The 13,178-nt window shown below is 43.2% G+C and overlaps 1 protein-coding gene across 1 annotated transcript in view; it reads left to right on the plus strand.

Annotated features, from left to right (window-relative positions):
- LOC115077638 (vomeronasal type-2 receptor 26-like) overlaps positions 1 to 13,178 on the plus strand; it is a 190,898-nt gene that overhangs the window by 75,657 nt on the left and 102,063 nt on the right. Inside the window, exon 2 of the mRNA XM_029579934.1 lies at positions 9,783 to 9,976. Within this exon, the coding sequence (XP_029435794.1) occupies positions 9,783 to 9,976 (194 nt within the window). The remainder of the gene's footprint in view (positions 1 to 9,782; positions 9,977 to 13,178) is intronic.

A 13,178-nucleotide genomic window follows, 5' to 3' on the forward strand; every position in this document is an offset into this window, starting at 1 on the left:
AAAATCTGATTTCATGCATGTAAGTACAACATACATACATAGGGGTCAATTTTCAAAGAATTATTTGGGAGTTGTACACGTAAAATCAGCATATGTGCAAGCTATGTGTATTTTGCATTGCTTTGAGTCTAGTTCTGTACTTATTTTATGTATTATTTTCTTACCCACTTAGAAGTTGGGATAGGCAGGCTGGAGGTTACATAAATAAATAAATAAATAGATCAATAGATGCAAATAATGGGCTGGTATGAGCATGCATGATTCTTTCAAAACAGCAGGAATACTCTTCTGTCATGTGTACAAGATGACTTGTCAAGGGCATTCAAGACTGGGATTGCAAATACATTCACAGTTCAGGATTTTGTAAACATGCACATCACATGTGTGGATGATATTAAAGGTGCCAAAATCAAACCACATTTCATTTTTGGACTTGGTGCATGAAATGGTGGTCAATGCAAATTTTTGGAGATTGTTGGGAGTTCAAGGATTGTGGAATGCTTGGGAAGTGAAATGTGGATTGTTTTTTTTTTTTGCTAAACTGTCTGTTTCTTCAGTAGACTGCCTGTCATTTTTTCTCTCATAAGAACATAAGAAGTTGCTATACTGAGTCAGACTGAGGGTCTATCAAGGCCAGAATCTTGTTTCTAACAATGGCCAATCTAGGTTACAATTCACTGGCAAGTACCCAAACATTAAGTAGATCCCTTCCTACTAATGCCAATAATAGCAGTGGCTATTCCCTAAGGTGAAATTTCAGAACCGTGCATGCACGTTATAAAATAAGTAACCTGTGCGCACATGCGTGCCCGACTTTATATCAGCGCACAAGTACCGATTCTCATGCGTAGGGGGGGGGGGATTTTGGTACATGAGCACAGGAACTTAATAGGGCCTTTTCCCAGTTGCCTCCCAGTCTGCTCCTATAAACGAACAGAATGGGAGGGAACGTCCTTAACTCCCTACCTACCCCTGCATGCCTTTTTCCCTATTATCCCTGACCCTAAATACCCTCTAGCTAGTAGGGATGTGAATCGTTTTAGGACGATTAAAATTATCGTCCGATAATTTTAATATCGTCTTAAACCGTTATGGAACACAATACAATACAGATTCTAACGATTTATCGTTATAAATCATTAGAATCGTGAGCCGGCACACTAAAACCCCCTAAAACCCACCCCCGACCCTTTAAATTAAATCCCCCACCCTCCCGAACCCCCCCCCCCCCAAATAACTTAAATAACCTGCGGGTCCAGCGGCGGTCCGGAACGGCAGCGGTCCGGAACGGGCTCCTGCTCTGAATCTTGTCGTCTTCAGCCGGCGCCATTTTCCAAAATGGCGCCGAAAATGGGGGCGGCCATAGACGAAAAAGATTGGACGGCAGGAGGTCCTTCCGGACCCCCGCTGGACTTTTGGCAAGTCTCGTGGGGGTCAGTAGGCCCCCCACAAGCTGGCCAAAAGTTCCTGGAGGTCCAGCGGGGGTCAGGGAGCGATTTCCCGCCGCGAATCGTTTTCGTACGGAAAATGGCGCCGGCAGGAGATCGACTGCAGGAGGTCGTTCAGCGAGGGTTCCGGCGCCTCGCTGAACGACCTCCTGCAGTCGATCTCCTGCCGGCGCCATTTTCCGTACGAAAACGATTCGCGGCGGGAAATCGCTCCCTGACCCCCGCTGGACCTCCAGGAACTTTTGGCCAGCTTGTGGGGGGCCTCCTGACCCCCACGAGACTTGCCAAAAGTCCAGCGGGGGTCCGGTAGGACCTCCTGCCGTCCAATCTTTTTCGTCTATGGCCGCCGCCATTTTTCGGCGCCATTTTGGAAAATGGCGCCGGCTGAAGACGACAAGATTCAGAGCAGGAGCCCGTTCCGGACCGCTGCCGTTCCGGACCGCCGCTGGACCCGCAGGTTATTTAAGTTATTTGGTGGGGGATTTAATTTAAAGGGTCGGGGGTGGGTTTTAGGGGTTTTAATGTGCCGGTTTTTCGATTTTTCGATTTTTAACGATTTTTAACGATTTTTCACGATATTTTACCCCCCCAAACGGCAACAATACGATTCCCTCCCCCTCCCAGCCGAAATCGATCGTTAAGACGATCGAGGACACGATTCACATCCCTACTAGCTAGGTTTCTTTTATCCCCTTACTTACCGGCCAGCATTCAACCAGCCCAGACCACGCCCCTGGCTCACCACTTTTTTAAAGCTGGCTCTTCTGCACGGACTGGGAGATATGTGCAAGCCCAAGGCCCTTTCAAAATGCCCACAGCATGCATGCAGCCCGGCCACGCGCATATCTCCCATTTTTTATGCTCACTGGCGTTCTAAAATGTACCCATAAGTCAACTTGACTAATAGTAGTTTATGGACTTCTCCTCCCAGATCTTATACAAACCTTTTTTAAACCTAGCTATACTAACTTCCCTAATCACATCCTCCAGCAATGAATGTCAGAGCTTAACTGTGCATTGAGTGAGAGATATATTTTAAATGTGCTCTTGCTAACTTCATGGAGTGTCCCCTAGTTCTATTATCTAAAAGAGTAAATACTCAGTTCACATTTACATGTTCTAGTCCTCTCATTAATTCATAGACCTCTATCATATCCCCCCTCAGCCGTCTCTTCTCCAAGCTGAACAGCCCTAACCTCTTTAGCATTTCCTCATAGGGAAAGCCTTTCCATGCTGTTTATCATTTTGGTCAACTTTCCCTATACCTTCTCGAGTGCAACTACATCTTTATTGAGATGCAGTGACCTGAATTGCACACAGTACTCAAGGTACAATCTTTCAATGGAGAGATACAAAGACATTATGTTATTCTGTTTTATTCATCATTTCCTTCCTAATAATTCCTAACTTTCTGTTTGCATTTTTGGCCACCACAGCACACTGAGCTGACAGTTTCAATGTATTATCCACTATAATGCCTAGATCTTTTTCCTGGGTGGTAACTCCTAATATGGAACCTAACATTGTGAACCTACAGCAAGAGTTTTTTTTCCCTATATGCATCATCTTGTACATGTTCATGTTAAATTTCATCTACCTTTTGGATGCCCAATCTTCTAGTCTCGCTAGGTCCTCCTGCAGTTTATCATCATCTGCATTTCATTTAACAACTTTGAATACTTTTATGTCATATAAAATGTGATCACCTCACTCATTCTATCCTTTTCTAGATCACATCAATATATTAAAAAGCACCAGTCCAAGTACAGATGCTTCTCTACTATTTATCATTTTCCACTGAGAAAAAAATCTAATTTACTACATGTTTCCTTTGTTTTAACCAGCTTGCAGTGAACAAAAAGACATCACCTCCCATCCCACAACTTTTTTTAATTTCTTAGAAGCCTTTCATGAGTGAGTTTGTAAAATTCCTTCTGAAAACCCAAATATCTATTAGTTTACCTTTATCCATATGTTTATTAATCCATTCAAAAATAAATGTAGCAAATTTGAAGACAAGACTTCCCTTGGTGTAAATCCATGCTGACAGTGTCCCATTAAACCACATCTATTCCATATGTACTGTGCTTTTGTTTTTTAGAACAGTTTCCATGATATTTCCTGGCCCTGCAGTCAAGTTCACCAGTCTATAATATCCTGGATCACACCTAGAGCCCTTTTTAAATCTTGGGATTACATTGGTCATACTTCAGTCTTCAGGTACTTTGGATGATTTTAATGGTAGGTTAGAAATTATTACTAATAGGTCTGGAATTTCATTTTTTATTTACTTCCTAATCCTGGGGCACATACCATATGGTCCAGGTGATTTGCTATGCTGCATTTTGTCAATCTAGCCTATACCTATCAGGTTCACTGTGATTTGGTTCAGTTCGTCCAAATTATCACCCTTGAAAACCATCTCCCTCTGGCTTGCTTTTTATCTCAGACATACACACATGCACACACTCTACAGAACAGAGAGGAGCACTCGGGAGGAGGTGTGGTGCTTTATGTCCGGGATGGCATAGAGTCCAACAGGATAAACATCCTGCATGAGACTAAATACAAAATTGAATCTTTATGGGTAGAAATCCCTTGTGTGTCAGGGAAGACTATAGTGATAGGGGTATACTACCGTCCACCTGGTCAAGATGGTGAGACGGACAGTGATATGCTAAGAGAAATTAGGGAAGCTAACCAAATTGGTAGTGCAGTAATAATGGGAGACTTCAATAAGTTACCCCGACAGCTACGGGATAAGCAACCCCGATAACCCCGATAACCCAGAAACAAGGGAAGTCGCCTTTTTAATATATATAGTTAAAAAATTTCAAAAAAAGTACACAAAATTGAATTTTGATGCCTTCCATCTGGACCAATTGATTAAACGTGACCCCGTGAAAGTGCATAAGACGCAGGTTTTACTTGTGAGCACTGTGGGTGGTATGATGGTCCTTAAACACATACGATAAAGTTTCATAGCGTTGTGATTGTTTAACTTTTTAAATACCACGTGCTTCTATACAGACTTCAATAACCCCAATATTGACTGGGTAAATGTATCATCAGGTCACACTAGAGAGATAATGTTCCTGGATGGAATAAATGATAGTTTTATGGAGCAATTGGTTCAGGAACTGACAAGAGAGGGAGCAATTTTAGATCTAATTCTCAGTGGAGCACAGGACTTGGTGAGAGAGGTAACGGTGGTAAGGTGCTTGGCAATAGTGATCATAATATGATCAGATTTGATTTAATGACTTGAAGAGGAACAGTGTGCAAATCCAAGGCTCTCGTGCTAAACTTTCAAAAGGGAAACTTTGATAAAATGAGAAAAATTGTTAGAAAAAAACAGAAAGGAGCAGCTACAAAAGTAAACTATGTCCAAGAGGCATGGTCATTGTTAAAAAATACCATTCTAGAAGCACAGTCCAGATATATTCCACACATTAAGAAAGGTGGAAAGAAGGCAAAACGATTACCGGCATGGTTAAAAGGGGAGGTGAAAGAAGCTATTTTAGCCAAAAGATCTTCATTCAAAAATTGGAAGAAAGATCCAACAGAAGAAAATAGGATAAAGCATAAACGTTGGCAAGTTAAATGTAAGACATTGATAACACAGGCTAAGAGAGAATTTGAAAAGAAGTTGGCTGTAGAGGCATGAAACTCACAGTAAAAACTTTTTAAAATATATCCGAAGCAGAAAACCTGTGAGGGAGTCATTTGGACCGTTAGATGATCGAGGGGTTAAAGGGGCACTTAGAGAAGATGAGGCTAACGCGGAAAGATTAATTGATTTCTTTGCTTCAGTGTTTACTGAAGAGGATGTTGGGGAGGTACCCATAATGGGGAAGGTTTTCATGGGTAATGATTCAGATGGACTGAATCAAATCACTGTGAACCTAGAAGATGTGGTAGGCCTGACTGACAAACTGAAGAGTAGTAAATCACCTGGACCGGATGGAATACACCCCAGAGTTCTGAAGGAGCTAAAAAATGAAATTTCAGACCTATTAGTAAAAATGTGTAACTTATCATTAAAATCATCCATTGTACCTGAAGACTGGAGGATAGCAAATGTATTTAAAAAGGGCTCCAGGGGTGATCCGGGAAACTACAGACCGGTTAGCCTGTCTTCAGTGCCATGAAAAATAGTGGAAAGTGTTCTAAACTTCAAAATCACAGAACATATAGAAAGACATGGTTTAATGGAACAAAGTCAGCATGGCTTTACCCAGGGCAAATTTTGCCTCACAAATCTGCTTCACTTTTTTTAAGGCGTTAATAAACATGTGGATAAAGGTGAACCGGTAGATATGGTATACTTGGATTTTCAGAAGGCGTTTGACAAAGTTCCTCATGAGAGGATTCTAGGAAAAGTAAAAAGTGATGGGATAGCTGGAGATGTCCTTTCGTGGATTGCAACCTGGCTAAAAGACAGGAAACAGAGAGTAGGATTAAATGGGCAATTTTCTCAGTGGACGGAGTGGACAGTGGAGTCCCTCAGGGATCTGTATTGGGCCCCTTGCTTTTCAATATATTTATAAATGATCTGGAAAGAAATACGACGAGTGAGATAATCAAATTTGCAGATGACACAAAATTGTTCAGAGTAGTTAAATCACAAGCAGATTGTGATAAAGTGCAGGAAGACCTTGTGAGACTGGAAAAGTGGGCATCCAAATGGCAGATGAAATTTAATGTGGATAAGTGCAAGGTGATGCATATAGAGAAAAATAACCCTTGCCGTAGTTACATGATGTTAGGTTCCATATTAGGAGCTACCACCCAGGAAAACGATCTAGGCATCATAGTGGATAATAGGGATGTGAATAGTTTTTGAACGATTAAAATTATTGTCAGATAATTTTAAAATCATCCAAAATCGTTAGAGTGCACGATATAATACAAATGCCCCCGATTTATCGTCAGGGGCATTTGTATTGCATCGTTAAATAGGGCGCGGGAAAACCGGTACACCAAAAAAACCCTAAAACCCACCCCAACACTTTAAAACAAATCCCCCACCCTCCCGAACCCCCCCAAAATGTTTTAAATTACCTGGGGTCCAGTGGGGGGGATCCCGACACGATCTCCAGCTCTCTGGCATTGGCTGCGTTGAGAAATGGCGCCGGTGGCCCTTTGCCGTCGCCCGTATGACATAGTGAGGGTAAAGGTAGCACCGGCGCCATTTTGAAGATTGGCAATATGGCCCGCGTGCAGGAGGTTGCTCCTGTACCCCCGCTAGACTTTTGGCAAGTCTTGTGGGGGTCAGGAGGCCCCCTCAAGCTGGCCAAAAGTCCCTGGGGGTCCAGCGGGGGTCCGGGGGCGATCTCCTGCACGCGTGACGTCGGGAGCCAGGAACCAAAATGGTGCCATCGCTACTTTTGCCCTGTCACATGATAAGGGCAAAGGGCCACCGGCGCCATTTCTCTTAACGCAGTCGTGGCCAGAGAGAGGGAGATCGCGCCGGGACCCCCCCACTGGACCCCAGGTAATTTATAACATTTTGGGGGGGTTCGGGAGGGTGGGGGATTTGTTTTAAATGTTCGGGGTGGGTTTTAGGGTTTTTTTGGTATGCCGGTTTTCCCGCCCTCCCCCGATTTACGATTTTTAATGATTTAAAAAAAACAAAAACCCACGACGATCAGATTTCCCTCCCCCGTTAAGACGATCGATCACACGATTCACACCCCTAGTGGATAATACCTTAAAATCATCGGCTCAGTGTGCTGCAGCAGTCAAAAAAGCAAACCAAATATTAGGAATTATAGGAAGGGAATGGTTAATAAAACAGAAAATGTCATAATGCCTCTATATCGCTCCATGATGAGACTGCACCTGGAATACTGTGTACAATTCTGGTCGCTGCATCTCAATAAAGATATAGTTGTGATGGAGAAGGTACAGAGAAGGGCAACCAAAATGATAAAGGGGATGGAACAGCTCTCCTATGAGGAAAGGCTGAAGAGATTAGGGCTGTTCAGCTTGGAGAAGAGACGGCTGAGGGGGGATATGATAGAGGTCTTTAAGATCATGAGAGGTCTTGAATGGGTAGATGTGAATCAATTATTTACACTTTCGAATAATAGAAGGACTAGGGGGCATTCCATGAAGTTAGCAGGTAGCACATTTAAGACTAATCAGAGAAAATAATTTTCACTCAGGGGTAGATTTTTAAAAAAAGCGCAATCACGTACTTTTGTTTGCGCAGCAGGCGCAAACAAAAGTACGCCGGATTTTATAAGATACGCGCATAGCCGCGCGTATCCTCTAAAATCCTGGATCGGCGCGCGCAAGGCTGCCGATTTTGGGCAGCCTGCGCGCGCCGAGCCGCGCAGCCTGCCTCCGTTCCCTCCGAGGCCGCTCTGAAATCGGAGCGGCCTCGGAGGGAACTTCCTTTCGCCCTCCCCTCACCTTCCCCTCCATTCCCCTACCTAACCCACCCCCCTGGCCCTATCTAAACCCCCCCTTACCTTTGTCCCTAGATTTATGCCTGCGAGAAGCAGACGTAAATCTACGCGCACCAGCGGACTCCTGGCGCGCCGTCTTCCGACCCGGGGGCTCGTCCGGAGGCCTGGACCACGCCCCCAGGCTGGCGCCACGCTCCCGGTCCCACCCCCGAAACGCCGCCCCCCGCCCCCGAAACGTCACGTCATCCGGTCCCGCCCCCGACACTCCCCCGACACGCCCCCTTTGAAAAACCCCGGGACCTACGCACGTCCCGGGGGTCTGCGCGCGCCGGCGGCCTATGCTAATTAGGCGCGCCGGCACGCAAGTCCCTGCTCGTGTAAATCCAGGTGGATTTACGCGAGCAGGGCTTTTAAAATCCGCCCGTCAATGAACAATAAAGCTCTGGAATTTGTTGCCAGAGGATGTGGTTAGTGCAGTTAGTGTAGCTGGGTTCAAAAAAGGTTTGGATAAGTTCTTGGAGGAGATGTCCATTAATGGTTATTAATCAAATTTACTTAGGGAATAGCCACTGTTATTAATTGCATCAGTGGCATGGGATCTTCTTATTGTTTGGGTAATTACCAGGTTCTTGTGGCTCTCTTGGAAACAGGATGCTGGGCTTGATGGACCCTTGGTCTGACCCAGCATGGCAATTTCTTATGTTCTTATGTTCTTATTGTATATTAGTTGAATAACATAGTGTGAGAAAAGGAATATTAGTATGAAATGTTTTATTCTTAAATGTTATTTAACCTAATAAAAATATCATTTATGTAACTAATTTGCTGGTTCATCAAGGAAATTCTGGTTTTTGTTTCATTTTTGCTGACAAATTTGACAGTTTTATGAGTCATCTTGTTCTTCAGATTCCATATCAGGTACTACCGCATTCATTTGGCAATGGTATTTGCTGTTAAGGAAATTAATAAGGCACCCAACATCTTGCCAAATATTTCTCTTGGATTTATAATGTACGACTCTTGCTACAATGAAGTCAGATCACTTCTGGGACTCATGTGGCTTTTGTCAGGGAGACGAGAAACAGTGCCAAATTATAACTGCCATGAGAAAACCATGCCAGAAGCCGTTGTTGGTGACATGCCATCCAAGTCCTCAATGCCCATTGCTAGAATCCTAGGTCTCTATCGGTACCCACAGCGGTCCTGCAGCAGCAGCGTGAGGAGGAAACGGAACAGGCCTCAACCAGGCCTGACGAAGGAGCGGCGACATCCGAGCCACGAAGGTGGAAGTCCAGGGTGGCACCTGCTACGGAGGAGGATGGGGGCAAGGGCCCCTCCCCCCAGAGGGAGCAGAAAACGTCAGCGGTCTCCTGAGATGCCGGCATGATGGTGGTAGGGCCGCTGGAGCATACGACGTTGGGGGAGCAACCAGGCAAGTTCCCGGCTTCTGCGGCCTCCGGCCTCCGTGCAGGTAAATGCTTCCCATGGCACCTGTTACATATACAGTTCTGTTAAATCTGCCATTCTGAGGTGACAGCTCATCGCCCTCTCCTCCAGTTTCAAGGTCACAAACAGAATCAGAGGAATGCAGGATTCAAAACAGGCTTTAGAGCTTTAAAGTTCAGTTTTTGTGACATAATAATAATTATATTATTTTATCTAACTAACAATTTTAACTACATTACACAAGAGATGTGAACAAATGTATCATCACAGCTAAGTACCTTATTTGCATCTGCCCTGCAATTATAGTGCAGCATGGACTACGGCTACATATAGCAACTGCCTGAATACACAGCATTCAGGTGAAGAAACAAATCCCCAGTTTCACAGGAGCTGGAAAATAGCAAATCTTTTTTTTTTTTATGTCTTCAAATATCTTCTGCTCACTCTACAGTCAACTTGTGCTTAATTCAAGGCAAAGATAGGCTGGACTGGAGCCAGAGCAGAAAGCCTGTTAAAAAGGAAATGGATCCACAACCCAAGTTTCTGATAGTGAGTAACTATGTGGAGAAGATCACTCCAGCTATGAATGAAAACAAAGGCCCCGGACCTTTCTGTATCCCATTTGGTAATACAGCCCAGACTTACTACAGTGGTGGTGACCTGATCGTAGGTGGGATAATTCAGATGTCTGATTTCGCCACAATACATTTGCAATCTTTTAGAACACACCCTATTCCTCGTTCGTGCGTTGTGTAAGTAGATTTCTTTCTATTTGTGTCTCACTGGGTAGCTTTTTATTTTTAATTAGAAGACATGTAGGTTGCTTCCCATCTTAATCTGAAATGGTGAGTGACAGCAATATATAAGGTGCACAATGTTTGCTTTATAAGAAGGCATTTCATAGGATTCCTGTGACCACATCATTCTCTCTCTCACATGTGGCATTTACCCCATAGCACACCCAGAAGTGGAAAGTCTGCAGGACCAGCATTTTAAGATTTTCTCCATTCATTGCTTTGGTTCTGCCTTTGTCTTAGTGATTACCAAAGATAGCGAGTGATGCAGGAGACTTCTCAGGAGCCTGCTTAGATGCAAAGATCTTAGACACTTTTGTTCCCATGGACCTAATTTTCAAAGTTTAGCTGTGTTATGGGTTTTTTAGTAAGAAATCATCCCTGGACCTTCACCTGTAAAATCTTTGTGTAGAATAAATAAACTCTGTGTGCATTGTTTCCCTGCCCTGCTCTCTTCTCACCCCTCTGAATGTCTCCTCTTAATTAAGGTTAAATTGTGCTTCTTATGACAGAAGGCGCATTCCTCTATATGCATTAAGAAGGATGTTTTTAGACAAGGGCTATTTATCTGGCTAGGTACTTTCAAAAATCCCTCCAAAGTGTGCGCGGCCCTGTTTCCTGGTGAATTTACTTTGCTTCTGTTACAGCGCTCAGGTGAATCGTAGAGGGGGAGAAAGTAAAATTATTCAATGTGAGTCAAGCTAGATCAGCAGTCAGTCCTGTGCTGTGTCACTTCCTGTGCTTCAATAACTAACAGAAATCAGAATCTATATGTGCACACAACGTAATACAAAATATTGATTCCCACACATCACACTGCACTGTGAACAGGAGGAACGGACCTCAGAACAGATTTTTAAATTCAAGGGATTTTATCCTATAGTCCTGAATGCTTATTTAAACATTGGTCCACATAACCTCCATCCTCCCTATTATATTTGTTTTTAATTTAATTTATTTTAAATTTAAATTGTATTCTATTTTTATCCCAATTTTTAATTATTTTACATCTAAAATTAAAAATGAAAATGAAGCATATCCAAAACATTATCTAACCTTCATAAATGATTTCATAAATTACTTTTCTTTATCCCGCAGCCTCTTGTTCAGAAAACAGCCACATAATTTGTACTTAGCTTTTAATGTTGTTCCTTTCTTGTGAAATCAAACCACTTGGTTGTAATATTCTATTTCATACCCTAGTTTCAATTCAATAGAGTGGTTTCAGCCTAATAAGTTAATTCTGTACATTAGAAAGACCAAACTGGATAAAACTTCTGCTGACTTGCATTATATACAATTGGATGACCAGGTTTATTCTATCTCAAATAAAATTTGTAATCTGGATTTTTTGTTGGATTCTGACTTCGCATTACATCCCTAGTTAAATACAATGCAGAAATCATTTTCTTAACTTTTAAAATGCCAAATATGTCATTATGAAGGACAATTCTCAAACTATAGTTCATGCAGTGGTTTTGAACCAATTGACTACTGCAATTCACTTGGCCTAACAAAAGGATAGTTGTATGCTTTATAGAAAATGCAAAATGATGTGGCCATATTAATTATTGGTTGTCAGTGCAGAGAGCATAACTTCCCTTCATTGTTAGAGCCACATTTGCTCCCAGAAAGTTTTCAAATACATTTTAAAATGTAAAGATTGGTTCAAAATCATTATACAAGAAAATGTTGTACCTGGAGGAGGTGTTGAAGGAAATAAAATCCCCCTCTGGCCTTTATGTCCTGAGGATATGTCATAGCTAGCGGTCCTCTCCACAAGAAAATGCCGATTGCAAACAACTCACAGCTGAGCGTTCTCATTGGCAGGACTCGCAGTCTGGAACAAGCCCCAGTTAGGAATGAAGGCAGATCCAATCCAATGTGGTGTTAGACCTCATTATCATTATAGTTTTGAGCTACTTTTCAAATCAAGCATAGATGTCATCAGGGGAGGTTTTGACAATGGTACTAACTACTAGGGATGTGAATCGTTTTCCATATCGTCTTAACGATAGAAATCGTGTGGCAGGAGAAGAAAATCGTGTTTCGCACGATTATTTCATTGAAAAATCGTTAAAAATCGTTTTTTCCGATTAGTGCGCACTAACTCGAGTTAGTGCGCACTAACTCCCCGTTAGTGCGCACTAACTCGAGTTAGTGCGCACTAACTCAAAATGATACAAATAGACACTTTCCAGGTCACTGAAGGTCAGTTAGGAATGAATATGTGTTCCTATTGGCTGGCAGCCCTCTTATCTATTGATGTTACCAAGGTTTCCACTGAGGTGATGGTTGGGGGGATGGGAAATGGAACTGGAAACTCATGAACACCAACAGAAAATGAAACAGTGTTCACACTTCCCAGGTCAGTAAAGGTCACTTAGGAATGAATATGTATTCCTATTGGCTGGCTGTGCTCTTATCTATTGATGTTACCAAGGTTACCACTGAGGTAATGGTTGGGGGGATGTGAAATGGAAACAGTTGGAAGCTTGACATGTGATGATCAGCACTCACGTGACTAGAACTTCTTTGTTTATTATTTTTGTTAGCAGGCACCTGAAATGCTAGTGCATGTTGAATTTGCCAATCACTGTGCATTTTAGAAAGGTGGTCCTGGCTGGAACTGTACACAGTTCAAATATATGTAATTGATTGTTGGTAAGTGTATTTTTTATGTAGCCACACTGGCACAAGTATGTTTACTTTTCCTCCTACTTAACTCACTAGCTCAGCTTTGTAAGAAGGGCTTCTCTGCTTGAGTGAGGGTCAGGCAGCTCCCCCCTGTCTGTGAAGCCAGCCTCTCACTAGTAATGCAGGGAGGGAGCTGTCTCAGACTTCACCATCCTCCTCCCCCCCCCCCCCCCCCTCACCAACACACCATTCACTAGCTGGGACATGGGGGAAATCAGGAGTGAGGGTCAGGCAGCTCCCCCCTGTCTGTGAAGCCAGCCTCTCACTAGTAATGCAGGGAGGGAGCTGTCTCAGACTTCACCATCCTCCCCCCCCCCCCCCTCACCCACACACCATTCACTAGCTGGGACATGGGGGAAGTCAGGAGTGAGGGTCAG

This window comes from Rhinatrema bivittatum, chromosome 16 (assembly GCF_901001135.1).
Source record: "Rhinatrema bivittatum chromosome 16, aRhiBiv1.1, whole genome shotgun sequence".
NCBI lineage: Eukaryota > Metazoa > Chordata > Amphibia > Gymnophiona > Rhinatrematidae > Rhinatrema > Rhinatrema bivittatum.